At 31.0% G+C, this 18,029-nt stretch overlaps 1 protein-coding gene across 1 annotated transcript in view; it reads right to left on the bottom strand.

The window, feature by feature from the left end:
• Positions 1-569: 569 nt before the first annotated feature.
• LOC134712616 (tyrosine-protein kinase HTK16-like) overlaps positions 570-18,029 on the bottom strand; it is a 40,546-nt gene continuing 23,086 nt past the window's right edge. The window contains exons 10-18 of the mRNA XM_063574343.1: positions 15,913-16,042; positions 14,555-14,623; positions 13,549-13,655; positions 11,540-11,639; positions 10,739-10,824; positions 9,369-9,515; positions 8,086-8,274; positions 7,147-7,365; positions 570-1,821 (exon numbers count right to left, since the gene is read on the bottom strand). Of these exons, the coding sequence (XP_063430413.1) occupies positions 1,612-1,821; positions 7,147-7,365; positions 8,086-8,274; positions 9,369-9,515; positions 10,739-10,824; positions 11,540-11,639; positions 13,549-13,655; positions 14,555-14,623; positions 15,913-16,042 (1,257 nt within the window). The 3' untranslated portion in view covers positions 570-1,611. The remainder of the gene's footprint in view (positions 1,822-7,146; positions 7,366-8,085; positions 8,275-9,368; positions 9,516-10,738; positions 10,825-11,539; positions 11,640-13,548; positions 13,656-14,554; positions 14,624-15,912; positions 16,043-18,029) is intronic.

The following is an 18,029-nucleotide window of genomic DNA, read 5'->3' as shown; positions in this document are numbered from 1 at the left end:
CCACTGGTTATTTTATTTTTGACAACATTTTCTTTCTCCTGTCAATATATGATCTATTGAGATTTGTTTTCCTTTACTTAAAAATTGCAATGTATTTTTCAAACTCTGACTAAGAGAGCAATTCAAAATTCAGAACTGGAATACATTTATGATAAACCCTTATTTCTAAGAAACTCACTTAGTATGTGTATTTATAAGAATGTAAAACTCTAACTGATTCCCAACTCTATATACTATTTTTAAACATGTAGTTATGGAAAACAGACAGTAACTAAAGAAAACATGAAGCAAACTGTCTAAAATTTGCAATTATTGACATGTATTTACCAATTGCAATTTCTATAAAAAATTATTAGTTTCAGTTGAAAACAAAAGTAATCTTATGTGTGGGAAGTGAATACACTCAAATATAAAAAAACAAACAAAAAAAACACTTTAACTTGGACATCAAGTGCTTTTTAAATATGAAAATTTTTACAATTACAAAAGGTTCTAATAAATATAAAATATTCAAATGAATGTTATGAATGAAACTGTTTACACACAGAAGTCTTATTTGCTTTACAGAAATTCAAAATAAACAATTTGATAACTTTGACCTATTACTGCATTAGGTTGACAAATAATGTTGGAAAAGTAACACTTTAAGACATTATTTATAGTAAAAATGCTTTTAATAATAAACAATCAACAATACATTAACACTATATGTTTAGCACCAATTAAATTGTGTCAGGGATTTTAAATAAGAAAAAAAAATACATTGGCTGCAAGCCTGCAACCCTGATCTAGTGCCATTTTTTGGTTACAGAAAATTGGATTGTCAGTTACAGCTAAAAAAAAATTATTGAAAGCTTATATGTGGGAAAAAATACAAAAACAGCAATTTTGGCAACCAAAATGTTGATTTCTTCAATGATATACAAATCACTCACACTTTTCATCTGGAATCTTCGTTTTGTCAAATGTTTTACAGTCTGAAGCATACAAAATGTTTTACAGTCTGAAGCATACAAAATGTTTTAAAATGTCTAATATTAAAGTTGTATGCCTGAATAGACATATGACACCATACTGGTATTTGCAAAAGCCAAGACTAACTTATTTAAAACAAAAGGAGTGTTGTCCATACGAGAAATAGGTTGAACAACTCATGAAAATAAGATTTTGCTTGATATCAACTCCCGTTATTTAACATGTTTAATTCAAATAGTACTAATAAACTCGCCAGAGACTCTTTATTATTATTATTGAAATTAAATAACTTGAGTAATCCGTTTTCAAAATTCTGTATCAATTAAACTGTAATTTTGTATGGCTATTTACCCTACCACAATAAGTCAACAATGTCTTTAAGCATGACCAGACTTTTATTATATAAGTCATTAGTTTGTTTATTTACCCTCTGTACATTATCCAACACACTAAGTATCCTTCTCACATAATCAACATTCAAAAAATTGAATGGTTCTTTTTATCAAAAAATATATCTATAAAAATATAAAATGAAAACATGACCAGTATAACTTTTTGATCTTGATAGAATATATATATATATTTAAAAATGTTGCATCACATTAATCTTTAACATTAAGTAAACAATCAATAAAATTATTTTTTCTTCTTTGAATGTGAAGTGCTCCTTTTAAAGTCTCTTATGTCAGCATATTCTTTTTCTGTTTCAAAATGATTTGACAGTTCATGAAATGTTGGCCTTTCCTCTGGTTTAGACATCCAGCATTTTTTCATTTCGAAATAAGTCACATCAGGACATGCGTCTGGTTTGTCAAGTCTACTGCCTTCCTCTATGAACTGTATTACCTTATAATGTAAATATAAAGATTAAGTCAAGTCTACTGCCTTTCTCTATGAACAGTATTACCTTATAATGAAATATAAAGATTAAGTTAAGTCTACTGCCTTCCTCAATGAACTGTATTACCTTATAATGTAAATATAAAGATTAAGTCAAGTCTACTGCCTTCCTCAATGAACTGTATAACCTTATAATGTAAATATAAAGATTAAGTCAAGTCTACTGCCTTCCTCAATGAACTGTATTACCTTATAATGTAAATATAAAGATTAAGTCAAGTCTACTGCCTTCCTCAATGAACTGTATTACCTTATAATGTAAATATAAAGATTAGTCAAGTCTACTGCCTTCCTCAAGAAACTGTATTACCTTATAGTGTAAATATAAAGATTAAGTCAAGTCTACTGCCTTCCTCAATGAACTGTATTACCTTATAATGTAAATATAAAGATTAGTCAAGTCTACTGCCTTCCTCAATGAACTGTATTACCTTATAATGTAAATATAAAGATTAAGTCAAGTCTACTGCCTTCCTCAATGAACTGTATTACCTTATAATGTAAATATAAAGATTAAGTTAAGTCTACTGCCTTCCTCAAGAAACTGTATTACCTTATAATGTAAATATAAAGATTAAGTCAAGTCTACTGCCTTCCTCAAGAAACTGTATTACCTTATAATGTAAATATAAAGATTAAGTCAGGTCTACTGCCTTCCTCAATGAACTGTATTACCTTATAATGTAAATATAAAGATTAAGTCAAGTCTACTGCCTTCCTCTATGAACTGTATTACCTTATAATGTAAATATAAAGATTAAGTCAAGTCTACTGCCTTCCTCAATGAACTGTATTACCTTATAATGTAAATATAAAGATTAAGTCAAGTCTACTGCCTTCCTCAATGAACTGTATTACCTTATAATGGAAATATAAGATTAAGTCAAGTCTACTGCCTTCCTCAAGAAACTGTATTACCTTATAATGTAAATATAAAGATTAAGTCAAGTCTACTGCCTTCCTCAATGAACTGTATTACTTTATAATGTAAATATAAAGATTAAGTCAAGTCTACTGCCTTCCTCAATGAACTGTATTACCTTATAATGTAAATATAAAGATTAAGTTAAGTCTACTGCCTTCCTCAAGAAACTGTATTACCTTATAATGTAAATATAAAGATTAAGTCAAGTCTACTGCCTTCCTCAATGAACTGTATTACCTTATAATGTAAATATAAAGATTAAGTTAAGTCTACTGCCTTCCTCAAGAAACTGTATTACCTTATAATGTAAATATAAAGATTAAGTCAAGTCTACTGCCTTCCTCAATGAACTGTATTACCTTATAATATAAATATAGAGATTAAGTTAAGTCTACTGCCTTCCTCAATGAACTGTATTACCTTATAATGTAAATATAAAGATTAAGTCAAGTCTACTGCCTTCCTCAAGAAACTGTATTACCTTATAATGTAAATATAAAGATTAAGTCAGGTCTACTGCCTTCCTCCATGAACTGTATTACCTTATAATGTAAATATAAAGATTAAGTCAAGTCTACTGCCTTCCTCAAGAAACTGTATTACCTTATAATGTAAATATAAAGATTAAGTCAGGTCTACTGCCTTCCTCCATGAACAGTATTACCTTATAATGTAAATATAAAGATTAAGTCAAGTCTACTGCCTTCCTCAAGAAACTGTATTACCTTATAATGTAAATATAAAGATTAAGTCAAGTCTACTGCCTTCCTCAAGAAACTGTATTACCTTATAATGTAAATATAAAGATTAAGTTAAGTCTACTGCCTTCCTCAATGAACCGTATTACCTTATAATGTAAATATAAAGATTAAGTCAGGTCTACTGCCTTCCTCAATGAACTGTATTACCTTATAATGTAAAGATTAAGTTAAGTCTACTGCCTTCCTCAATGAACTGTATTACCTTATAATGTAAATATAAAGATTAAGTCAAGTCTACTGACTTCCTCAATAAACTGTATTACCTTATAGTGTAAATATAAAGATTAAGTCAAGTCTACTGCCTTCCTCAATGAACTGTGTTACCTTATAATGTCAATATAAAGATTAAGTTAAGTCTACTGCCTTCCTCAATGAACTGTATTACCTTATAATGTAAATATAAAGATTAAGTTAAGTCTACTGCCTTCCTCAATGAACTGTATTACCTTATAATGTAAATATAAAGATTAAGTCAAGTCTACTGCCTTCCTCAATGAACTGTATTACCTTATAATGTAAATATAGAGATTAAGTTAAGTCTACTGCCTTCCTCAATGAACTGTATTACCTTATAATGTAAATATAAAGATTAAGTCAAGTCTACTGCCTTTCTCTATGAACTGTATTACCTTATAATGTAAATATAAAGATTAAGTTAAGTCTACTGCCTTCCTCAATGAACTGTATTACCTTATAATGTAAATATAAAGATTAAGTCAAGTCTACTGCCTTCCTCAATGAACTGTATTACCTTATAATGTAAATATAAAGATTAAGTTAAGTCTACTGCCTTCCTCTATGAACTGTATTACCTTATAATGTAAATATAAAGATTAAGTCAGGTCTACTGCCTTCCTCAAGAAACTGTATTACCTTATAATGTAAATATAAAGATTAAGTCAAGTCTACTGCCTTCCTCAATGAACTGTATTACCTTATAATGTAAATATAAAGATTAAGTCAAGTCTACTGCCTTCCTCAATGAACTGTATTACCTTATAATGTAAATATAAAGATTAAGTCAAGTCTACTGCCTTCCTCCATGAACTGTATTACCTTATAATATAAATATAAAGATTAAGTCAAGTCTACTGCCTTCCTCAAGAAACTGTATTACCTTATAATGTAAATATAAAGATTAAGTCAAGTCTACTGCCTTCCTCAATGGACTGTATTACCTTATAATGTAAATATAAAGATTAAGTCAAGTCTACTGCCTTCCTCAAGAAACTGTATTACCTTATAATGTAAATATAAAGATTAAGTCAAGTCTACTGCCTTCCTCAATGAACTGTATAACCTTATAATGGAAATATAAAGATTAAGTTAAGTCTACTGCCTTCCTCTATGAACTGTATTACCTTATAATGTAAATATAAAGATTAAGTCAAGTCTACTGCCTTCCTCAATGAACTGTATTACCTTATAATATAAATATAAAGATTAAGTTAAGTCTACTGCCTTCCTCAAGAAACTGTATTACCTTATAATGTAAATATAAATATTAAGTCAAGTCTACTGCCTTCCTCAATGAACTGTATAACCTTATAATGTAAATATAAAGATTAAGTCAAGTCTACTGCCTTCCTCAATGAACTGTATTACCTTATAATGTAAATATAAAGATTAAGTCAAGTCTACTGCCTTCCTCAAGAAACTGTATTACCTTATAATGTAAATATAAAGATTAAGTTAAGTCTACTGCCTTCCTCTATGAACTGTATTACCTTATAATGTAAATATAAAGATTAAGTCAAGTTTACTGCCTTCCTCAATGAACTGTATTACCTTATAATGTAAATATAAATATTAAGTCAAGTCTACTGCCTTCCTCAAGAAACTGTATTACCTTATAATGTAAATATAAAGATTAAGTCAAGTCTACTGCCTTCTTCAATGAACTGTATTACCTTATAATGTAAATATAAAGATTAAGTCAAACCTGCCTATTCCACAGTTACATTGATGAGAATGTAATCCTTTTTGTTAAAAATTTTACATTTTCATTAATCCTAACACGATAAGTAAGCACATTATTTAATCTTCAGAAAAGCTGTGGGAAATTTGATCTCTATGAGACCTGTTTTTAGGTACTAGTGTGTGAAAAAAAAGTCCACAACGTTCCAATGTTTTTGATGATACATATACTTTATCTGTTTAAGGGTAGTAATTCCAATATATTATTTTGTTTGTTCTTAAATTACTTTTTTATAAAGAATCGTGTGTGTGAAATTGCTTTAAGGGGGCTCGCGGGTCTAAATCAATTTTTTTTATTTAATATAGGATTTCACTATATTTTTCTTTAAATAAACTTTTTCTTATACCTAATAGAAAAATGAAATAAAAAAATGGGGTCACCATTCATTTACGCTCACAATATGCCTTTGAAAGAAGCATACATTTTTGTAAATGTCCTTTTTTTCTATTGACCTAATAGGAGAAATAGCGGTAATATCGAAATAAAAAAATATCTAAATTACAGATATCGCTTAAATTTTACAATTATTTAGTTTATGTGCAGCTTATTAGAAAACAACAATAAAAAATATAGGTCACCGATGAGTTAAAAAAGATATTTCAATTTTAATGCCAAAAAATGGCATTTTTGCACCAAAGAGAGATAATTTAGAGCTTTTTAAATGATATCTACATTTTAAAAGTCACCTTGGGCCAACACGTATTGATTTTTTGGAATGATTTTTGTACCATATGAAAAAGTAAAAACTACTAAAGGTAATTAATAACATTTGTAATGAAAAATATATGTTTGATTTTTTTCTGAAAATTTTATACCCGCGAGCAAATAAGGCGGCTCGCGGGTCTGAATCATTTTTTTTATTTAATAGAGATTTCTCTATATTTTTCTATAAACGAACTTTATTTTATACGTAAAAGAAAAATGAAATAAAAAAATGGGGTCACCGTTCATTTACGCTCACAATCTGCCTTCGAAAGAAACATACATTTTTGCTAATGTCCTTTTTTTCTGTTGAACTAATAAGGGAAGTATCGAAATAAAAAAAGAACTAAATTACAGAATTCGCTTAAATTTTACAATTATTTAGTTTATGTACAGCTTATTCGAAAAAAACAATAAAAAATATAGGTCACCAATGAGTTAATAAAGATATTTCAATTTTAATGCAAAAGAAATGGCATTTTACACCTAAGGGAGATAATTTGGAGCTTTTTCAATGATATCAACATTTTAAAACTCAGCTGTGGCCAAAACAATTGATTTTTTGGAATAATTTTTGAATCATATATTAAAGTAACAACTACTCAAATAATAAATAAAATTTGTAATGAAAAATTAAAGTTTAACTTTTTTCGGAAAATCTTATACCCGCGAGCCTCCTTAAATGCAATTTTCCATATAATTCCTTTTTTCAAGAGGTGATCTGGTACTGATTTTCTTACTTATCCCTAACTTTGTTGATATAAACCTTTGATTTAAATTTGATGACATCTGGTAAGAAATGTACATGTGAGAGGATAGACTGACAGACACATGCCTGGCAATTTGGAGTAAATAACAATATTTTATAACTGTTACATAGTACAGATTATACCACTTGAACATACCTCAATTCCCTTTTTGTCTCCATAAGGTTGATCTCCATAACTAAACATTTCCCATAATGTTACTCCATAGCTCCACACATCTGTAGCATGCGTAAATTTCCCATAGTTTACACATTCTGGTGCATACCATTTTATAGGCCATCGACCTCCTTTACTGGCTTTATAATAACTGCTCTCATCAGAGTAGGCTCTAGATAATCCAAAGTCACTAATCTTTACCTTAAATGGACAGAAATTTATCAACTGGCACATTATTACCCTATACTAGTTTACCACTTGTTATCATATTTTGTGGGGCTATGAATCACTTTATATATTCTTTAAATATGTAAAATTTAAACTTAACACAAAATTACTGTTATAGTAAAGTCACAAACACACCAAAATATATTTCTATATCCCCTTTTAATTTAACGCAATTTATAATAAAATGCCACACAAAGAAATGATGCTTTCAAAAGTTTTATCTCTTGCATTTTTAGCATAAATGTAAATGTAAACATTTAAATTTCCCCTCAATTTACAGTATCAAATTGTATTTAGGTTTTTTTTCTTGAATGATATAATAGTTTTATCTTGTTAAACAGCAAAGAAGATGAAGAACTTATATGTTTGGTTCAGACATTGTGCAATAATTCTTGTCCTTGTTTGAAAACTTCTAATAGGGGGACATATATTACATTATTGTATTAATAAACCTTTATTCAAGACATCCGACCACTGGTGTGTTCAAGAAGTTTCACATAAACTGAAGAAAGCCAGTTGATAAAAGGTCTTAAACAATGGTTTTATTATTAAAACAATAATTCTTAGTAAAAGTTATGAAGGCCAGTTCAAACTGATCAAAGGGGTAAAGTTGCATGGGAAGACCAATAAACAAAGTTATGTTTCATACTGCGGGTAATATCCAAATAAAGAATAGCTTGACCAGGATGTTACCTGCATTAAAGTCATAACAAGTATATTCCTAGCTGCCAGATCTCTATGTACAACTCTCTTCTTCTCTAAATACTGCATGCCATTGGCTATCTGAGTAGCCCACAGTTTAAGGCTGTCTACTTTCACTTTCTTGCTACCATGCTTGACTAGATAATCTAACATAGAACCCTCAGGTATATACTCCTCCACCTGTTGAAATAAGTTATTGATAAAAGGAAGGCATTTAACAAATTGGTTAAAATATTTTTTTGGCGGAAATTTGCCCCAAAGAGGGTCATCAGGTGCAAAAAGCGTCAATTTTGCCGATTTTTCACCCCTTCTCTTGACCCAGAAGACCCAGGGTTGCTGGTTCAGGTATCCAACTGTAGCCTGCGTGTAGAGTGGACCCTAGTGAACAAATTGACCCCAACAGTTGTTAGATCGGAGTGAATCTGATCTTGATTCATCAGTCTACAGAAGGTCATTTGGACCCAAAATACCGAATTTCACGATTTTTGCCGATTTTTTACTTCGAATGGACACAAAACCGGAAGTAGTTGTTTCCTATGCGTATTTCATTAATAATAATGATCAGTAGTTATATGGCCGTGGGTTTGCACTATCTTTGCCAGTTTTATGCCTCTGAACTTCTTGTGTAAGATACATATGTGAAGCCTACCCCTCCAGAAAACCGAGTTTTAGCCAATTTCAATTTTCCAAGTCCGTATTTGTGCTCAAAATGCTACTTATACATGAGAAACGTGAATATGGATAGCCTCAGGTTGACGGGACATACATAAATTTTAAAATAAATATCATAAAGTGGACTTCTAAAAGTATGGAACGCCATTGGAGCCAAATAACGGTTATTAGGGTCCGCCCGTCAAAAGACGGTCACCGCATGGTAAGGGTTAAGTAGACTGTTATTTTTCTTGTTTCAATTATTTTACATTGTCATTTTAAGGCCTTTTATAGCTGACTATGCAATATGGGCTTTGCTCATTGTTGAAGGCTGTACAATGACCTATAGTTGTTAAGTTCTGTGTCATTTTGGTCACTTGTGGAGAGTTGTCTCATTAGCAATCATACCGCATCTTCTTTTATATACTTTCATACAGAATGGGAGAAAAATAAAAGAAAATCAAAAAGTAAAAAGGAAGGGGGAAAAAGACGCAGTAGATAATGGAAGGTCCCCCTGGACAACAATCTTGTAAAGTTTAATAAGTTAAAGATTCAAATAAAATGTTCATTAGTTTTTGTACTATGTATTTTCTACTGGCTGTTTCATACACAGTTCTACTTACCAACATAAATGGTGAGTCACAAACTCCAAATAATTCTACTATACATTCATGTTTGAGTGAAGACATTAGTTTAGCTTCCTCCTTTATGCTCTTTAATGCTGCATCATTACCAAGTTCAGCATGAAATGTTTTTATTGCTACATCAATCTGAAGAAAAAATACTTGAATGTCCAAAATAATAAAATCTATAATATAAATGTTCATAAATAAATAAGCTGATGGAAAGATCTATTAATTTATAACAAAACTGTTGAGATAAAATTAGAAAAAAGGAAACAAGTATTCAAATTCCTCAATAATTATATCCACTCTCCTTTGTTTAATATCAACCCTACCAGAGGTTTCTTTGTTTCTTTGATATGTAACATTTTGGTGGGAATGATGAACCCACAATATTCAGTGGTGGATCCAGAACTTTTCCTAGGGGGGGGGGGCTCCAGTCATGCATCAATGATTCGCTATATAATCAACCAAATTTTTCCACACCCCCTGGATTCGCCTTTGATATTACTTAGAAATATATATGCAGAATGAAGACTGACTTTCAAAACTAATGTAAAAAAAGCCACTAAATTTCCAGGGTCTTACGCAAAAAGCCACAATTAATACCCCTAGACTGGATAGAAACTGGCGAAGGACATTTTAGCGCATTGATAGGACATTCGAGCAAAAAAAAAAATCGACATTTTAGCACTTAAGAGAACCCAGCAAAATATTCTTAACCCTTTATAATATATAATATATAATAAATAAAAAACTTTAATGGACAGTGATATGATGTCCATTAAAATACAGCAAAAAGATTTAATCAAATGTTAAAAGTTCGTTTTAGCCTAGAATTTATATCCTAGAGAACGTATGTGATTGTCTCTGGATATACCTCCTGTACACAACTATTGAATTGAATTAGGAACTGTCTTTCTGTTTATCTTGTCTAGATTTTGGTGCATATTTGTCTATAATTCGTATTTTTTATATATGTTGTTTGCAATTTGATAATAGTATCAAGAAAAATGCAAATAGCTGGCTACTCCTGTAAAATTGCTTATCAAAATGGGCATGGAACGACTCTTGACCATTAATTGTTTGCTGTGAATTACACTGAATATAATTCCACCTGGTAAGTTTTCCCTAAACTGGGCTATCTGAATACAGGTTAATGGATTAATCCGGCGCTAAAATGGGCTCTAATGTCGGCACTAAAATATCCTCTAGCAGTTCAAAATTTTTCGCTAAAATGTTGTGCGCCCATAGTAACTCCCTGTTGATTTCACATATTTAAACATTGTAATTGGGGCTCATAAAGGGTATATACAATATACTAGAATTATGTTATAAACTCAACACTAGTGTGGTATATGCCTTTATACCTTATGTGCATTTTTCCCTTTGGCATCTTTCCTGGTATATTTCCCCTTCTTCACCTCTCCATATTCTCCTTCTCCAAGTTTTTCCACTGAAAAAAATGTTATCAGCATAAGTGATAATTTTAAAGGAGAAAAAAGTTTAAGGGAGAAAAAAAACCAATAGTTAAATATACTGAAATAACAGGACTTTTTTTTATATACATATATATAATAAAGGATATAGTTGTTAAAAAATAAAATTATTAATTTTCAATTTTCGATCATTCTGTGGGTTGCAACAATTTGTGGAATTCTTCGTTATTGAAAAGCACAAAAAATTTACTTGTTTACATCACACCTTCTATTGCAGACTTCATGTTACCTATACATTGGGTTTAGAAAAAGATTGAAAAACAATCATTTGTGTAATACATTGATGATCAACTAAAATTGGACAGACAAATGCGTATGTCTGCAATAAATACATTTCTTTGTTATGAAAGTTTACTAGCAATTCCCAACAATAACATAATTTTTCCGAAGTTTCTGAGTTTCAATCAGCTTGGATGCTAAATCGTCAAATTTATTTCCTTTGTCTAATATTTTTTGGTTTGAAGTCATATCAACTAAATATATGTTATCCAATTCTCTGTTCATTAAAACAAGACAATGATTTTTATTATTGACTTGTTACATATGTGATTTGTGTTTATAAATGTACTGATGTTTCAAATAGAATACATTTGTTAATTTCTTAGTCATTTTGGTCTCTTGTGAAGAGTTGTCTCATTGGCAATCATATCACATCTTCTTTTTTATACATACAAATTTTAATGTCTTTTTTATCAATTATATTCCAGACTTCTTTTTCTTCTTCCTTCGGTTCCTTTGGTTCTACTGAGATATTCTTTTTCACTGGAGGAGGCTGTAACAAATTAAACTCATTAATATAAAATATAAAATCATTGAAACCAAAGTACGATATAAATATACATAATATATTAGTCTAACTTAAAACTAATGATGCCTGCATTTACAGATGTATTATAAAAGACCTTATTGGTTGTCATCTTATGGTAAATTGCAATCATTCATAAATATCCCGCTAGTATCCACAAATATCTTGAATCAACTCACAGATACTCTTAAGGTTCTATGAAAGGATAGTAAAATTTTATAACATGTCAAAAATCTTTTTACTAATGTCCAGATTTACTTTTGAGTAAATAGCTCGTAACAATCAAAAACGGCTCACAACTATAAATAATCATCAGTAACTGCACAACTATACACAATCATCAATAACTGCACCCATGAATCAGCAAATGAGTTGTAACACTTTATTTTTTCATAATTTGCTATGGTTAATTACACTGGATTGTTAAGTGGTTTATTACGACTATTGAGTTTTTGTTACAATTTTTATAATTATTCTAATCCTGTAAGGATAGTTTTACAGATTGTTATGTTTTAATATGAGCACTTTACATGAAGAAAAGAGTACTCTGTGGTGCACTTTGAGGTTTCTAAACCAAAAGTAATAGTCTAAGGATGCAATTGTACTTTGCAAGGCAAATGGTACAAAATCAGCAATGACTTAAACTTCAGAGACACTATTACTTGTTCACTTCTTTTGGGAATTTATACAGGTTTTTAAGGGTTCCTTGAAACATTTGAACAAGTACAGGTTTACCTTGAGAACTTTAATATTTCTTAAAAAATGCAATTTAAAACCAGGTCGATATATTAAAAACAATAATGTGTCCCAAGTACAGGATGCCCCACTCACACTATAATTTTCTATGTTCAGTGGACCGTGAAAATGGGGGGAAATCTCTAATTTGGCATTAAAATTAGAAAGATCATATCATAGGGAACATGTGCACTAAGTTTCAAGTGGATTGGACTTTAATTTCATCAAAAACTACACCTTGACCAAAAACTTTAACCTGAAGCGGGACCAACAAATGGAGGGATGAATAGATGAACAATTGAACGAACCCACAGACCAGAAAACATAATGCCCCTCTTCTATTGATGGTGGGGCATAAAAATCATAAATATTTTACACTATTATAGTAATGATAGATAAATTTGATCCTATTACGACTGACTGTACTTAAAAGATTTTTGTTTCTTTCCTGCAATTACTTGTGGTTGTAATGTACTTGAAAGATAAAATGTACATAATTTTAATAGGGGATCTATATACACTAAACTGACTAGAGGGCAGAGGTGGAGGATTTATCTACATACACTAACCTGACTAGAGGGCAGAGGTGGAGGAGTTGTCTATATACCCTAACCTGACTAGAGGGCAGAGGTGGAGGAGTTGTCTATATACACTAACCTGACTAGAGGGCAGAGGTGGAGGAGTTGTCTATATACACTAAACTGACTAGAGGGCAGAGGTGGAGGAGTTGTCTATATACACTAACCTGACTAGAGGGCAGAGGTGGAGGAGTTGTCTATATACACTAACCTGACTAGAGGGCAGAGGTGGAGGAGTTGTCTATATACACTTACCTGACTAGAGGGCAGAGGTGGAGGAGTTGTCTATATACACTAACCTGACTAGAGGGCAGAGGTGGAGGAGTTGTCTATATACACTAATCTGACTAGAGGGCAGAGGTGGAGGAGTTGTCTATATACACTAACCTGACTAGAGGGCAGAGGTGGAGGAGTTGTCTATATACACTAAACTGACTAGAGGGCAGAGGTGGAGGAGTTGTCTATATACACTAACCTGACTAGAGGGCAGAGGTGGAGGAGTTGTCTATATACACTAATCTGACTAGAGGGCAGAGGTGGAGGAGTTGTCTATATACACTAACCTGACTAGAGGGCAGAGGTGGAGGAGTTGCAGGAACATCCCCATCATCTGCCGTTTCATATATTTCTTCTGCAGGACTATCATGGCGAGGTGGTAATTTTGGTCGATCTAAAAAAAAATATTCACAAATATAAGTTGGCATCAATGCAAAATCTTCTTCATTGACATCTTTTTCAAAAATTGTCTTGCTAAATTTATTATTTCTCATTAAATTGATAAAAAAAACCTCACCGTCACTTCATATCAATATAATTAAATTATGCAAATAAAGATCAAGCTCATTTAAATACCTTTAATCCTCATGGGCAAGAACATTTTTCCATTCTATGTATATTTTTAACTAATGCTTAATCAAATCTACATTATAAATAGATGGATAGCCAATCACTGGTGTTTAAAGTCAAGAGTCCAGTGGCAAGTGTTTCATGTTAAGTATGAGAACACTCAAGTAATATGAAAACTTATCTGCTTGATACAAGATTTACATACTTAGCTGAATATTGAATGAGCCAATTTACAAAGGAAATCTGTGGGAAGACATGTCACTCCTCCAAAACACATTATTCTGATAACCATGCTAAATGCAGCATGCTTAGCAGAAATACGACATAAACCAATTGCCAAGACTTGGTTTTTATCTGGCAGGGTAATGCACCCATGACCTTATCCACTAGGGGCAAGCACACCAATAAGAAACCACAAGGTGGCATCTTCTGAGATAACAGATGAAAGGTTAACAGTAATGAGATTAGAACATGACAACACCCTCCTCCTGTTCTAAAACACCAAGACATGATAATATAATAAAGAATGAACAAATCAGTATACTTATGACTAATCTTAGTCGTAAGTTCTTTTTGTGAAATCGACTCCAAATGCGAATTTCGACAATAAATGTCTCTTAGGTGATGCTCATGGCCAAAATATTTGAAAATCAAAAGCTAATTAAAAAGGTGAAGAGCTATAATAAAAAAAAAACACATATTTCCCAGGAGAAAACTACTAACCTTCATCATTATCTGGAACATTATAATAATCCTCAAGATCCTCTGATATAAGTGGTTGTACTGTTTCAGCTGTAATAAAACATGTAAAGTGGTGTGAACTAAAGTTGTTACATATTGTATTCTGTGTAATAAATATGTTAAGAGATGTGAATTAAACTTTCTCTAATATTTGTGCTATTTTCACATTTCCTGTGCAGTGTGAGAAAAATATTTCTCCTCACAAGTGTAAAATCTGTTCTCGGCAAATAATTGGTTTAAATTTAATTGTGACGTTGAATTTTCTTGTTAACTTCTGAATTTTCCTTTTGTGATGTCATGAAAAAAGGTGACCATGCCTGATGACGTCACATCAAAAAAACACAACTATCCTCAAATTTTCGAAAAGGAAGGATAAAAGCCATAAGAGAAACAGATTCCACCCCTGTAACTCATGTTTTACAATATTTCTCCACTCTCAACACTTAAATTTTAATTATTAAGCCTAACGCTTAAAAATATTAAAATTTAACTGTCTTGAGTGGAGAAATATTGAAATACGCTTGTTGCAGTTATGGAATATATATTTCTATAATTCTTTGACAACTCATCCCTTTCAACAACCATTATATAAAAAAGAGTCAATTTGTGGTTGCCTGTGATCTCTGAAAATATTGGATGAGTTTAAGGGTCATAACCTTTCTCAGTTCACTGGATGAATCAAAATGTGGTAACAGGTGTTAATGAAATTGGCAACTTTGTGAAATGTGGAAGGCACTCAAAGATGATTTTCGTTTAACAAATGAAAATTTATTTTGTAATCATCAGAGAAACAGGTTCTTACATAGTTATTCATGGATTATAGGATCTATCTAATCTCAATAGTTAAATTATAGATTTAATAGTCCTCGCCAAGCCTGGGACTATGAAATTGATAATTCAAATATCTCGATTGGATAAATCTAACAATCCACTGGTATGAATGTAAGAATCTATATTTATCAAAATATGTAAAGTGGCATGAGGTAAATATAATAAGATTTCTTATTCTGTGCAATTTACCTATAAAAGTCTTATGCAATCAATTTTGATAAATAAGATATTTTTCATATATTTTTTATCTATAATTTAAATCTACTGTGGTGCTATGTACATGTATATAGATTCTACCACTGTAATGAGTGTGATAGTCATACAATAATTATCCACTTCAGACATCTACTTATTTCAAATTTAAAACCCAAGGCTTGCTGAGCGTTTTAAATATTTAAATTTTACTGTTGAAGGTGAACAAATATAGTATTTACATGATTTGATGTTGGAATCAGGTTCTCTGATAATTTTAAACAATATTAAAGTCATAAAAATTTAACAAAACAAACCAGTTGAGAGAGCACTGGTTAATGTAGTTATAAGTCCATCTTTGGTTCTGTGGTAATGTTCTACTAATCTCTCTAAGCCATCAAATAATGGTCCATCATCTATATAATGTACTAACTGGCCCCTAAAGTCCTGAAATTGTCATAATTAATATGTTTACTCAAATGTTATATATCTTAATGCATATTGAGAGATAGTTTAGTTTTTCACTTGTCTAAACACAGTAGCTATCATTATTTTTATTTGTTGAAGGCAAAAAAATTGTAAAATTGCATTTACTTAAAACTCGTTAAATGTTATTCCATCCAATTTATGTATATGAGAATATTCATATACATTCATAATCATGCTTCAGTTTTATCATAATGCTTCTAAAAAATAGTTGTGTGCCAACTGCAACAATTTTTATTTTACTTCTTTCAAATACAGATATTTTTTTTTTAAATCCAAGAAACTTTATTTAAATAGTTGATGTCACTGTTATTATGATTTTTTGGTTATAAATGTGAAATCAGAAATTAAATTTTGCAAAAAATTGTTGCAAATTTTGATGTTAATTGTGTACAATTTGTGGATATCTCAGCAAAGGATGGTTATGAAAAAGTTTCTTTCCTTATTTATTCATAAATTTGAGATGTACCTACATTCAGACTTTTCTAGTTACTTTCTCCTTTCTGCAGGTTATTTATTACATTATAAGAAATATTTATGTGCAATTCTAACCCTGGTATTTTTTTATTCTAACAAAGTGTGCTATAAACTAACTAAAAGAAGAATGTTGCCATGGGACATAGATGTGTCTGTTTATAAATGTGGAAGAGTCAATATACTAATTCAACCCTATTGACATTTTGTTTTCTTGATATTAAATGACATTTGTTTCTGTATGTTGTCATAATAAATTGCTCAGGGTATTTAGTGTTAAAGTAACAAGTGAAACTGCGAGCTACTGCTCACTGATGATACCCCTGACGCAAGTGGATAATATCAATAGTGTAAAAATATGCAAGTGTTTGGTAAACAGGAAGTTGTCGAGTGATGAATCTGAAAATGCATCACACGGTATAGCTGACTTATTTAAATCCTGAAACCAAATTTCAGAAATCCTTGTATTGTAGTTCCTGTGAAAAATGTGACGAAAATTTTCAACTTGGCTATCATGTGTAAAATCATACTAGTTTTCGGTAAACAGGAAGTTTTCAAGTGATCAATCTGAAAACTCATCACACTTCATAGCTGACTTAGATAAACCCTGAAACCAAATTTCAGAAATCCTTGTATTGTAGTTCCTGAGAAAAATGTGACGAAAATTTTCAACTTGGCTATCATGTGTAAAATCATACAAGTGTTCGGTAAACAGGAATTTGTCAAGTAATCAATCTGAAAACGCATCACACGGTATAGCTGACTTAGATAAACCCTGAAACCAAATTTCAGAAATCCTTGTATTGTAGTTCCTGAGAAAAATGTGACAAAAATGTTCAACTTGGCTATCATGTGTAAAATCATACAAGTGTTCGGTAAACAGGAAGTTGTCAAGTGATCAATCTGAAAACGCATCACACAGTATAGCTGACTTAGATAAACCCTGAAACCAAATTTCAGAAATCCTTGTATTGTAGTTCCTGAGAAAAATGTGACGAAAAATATTCATGGGACGGACAGGCTGACGGACTGACGGATGGACAGACAGAGGTAAAACAGTATACCCCCCCCCCTTTTTTAAAGTGGGGGTATACAAATGAAACTAAGAAAGTAAAATCAGAGTGCATAAATGAATTTTTAATCTATAAATGGACATTACTTGAGACTTGTGAACATGATACCACCCAAATTCAAAATATATCTGTGTTTGGTGATAATAAGCATTCTTGAGGCAATCAAAAGTTATAAAAAAGAAACAAATTTCTGGACATAAATACATACAGTCAGACAAGGGTAAAAATTAATACCACTTAGCCTAGCAACTGGGCATAAAATGGAAAAACAAATGACAGGTCAATTTCCAATTCTTGACATTTGCTATTTAATGAAGACTTGTTCTAAATCTAATTTGAACCAATTAAAAATGTAAGGGTTAGTTTAGTTACCCAGCTATAACTACTATATGACCAGTAGT

The sequence above is a fragment of the Mytilus trossulus genome, chromosome 3 (assembly GCF_036588685.1).
Source record: "Mytilus trossulus isolate FHL-02 chromosome 3, PNRI_Mtr1.1.1.hap1, whole genome shotgun sequence".
NCBI classification, from domain to species: Eukaryota; Metazoa; Mollusca; class Bivalvia; order Mytilida; family Mytilidae; genus Mytilus; species Mytilus trossulus.
Note: the sequence above shows the minus strand (reverse complement) of the source record. Positions and strands in the feature narration are given on the sequence as shown.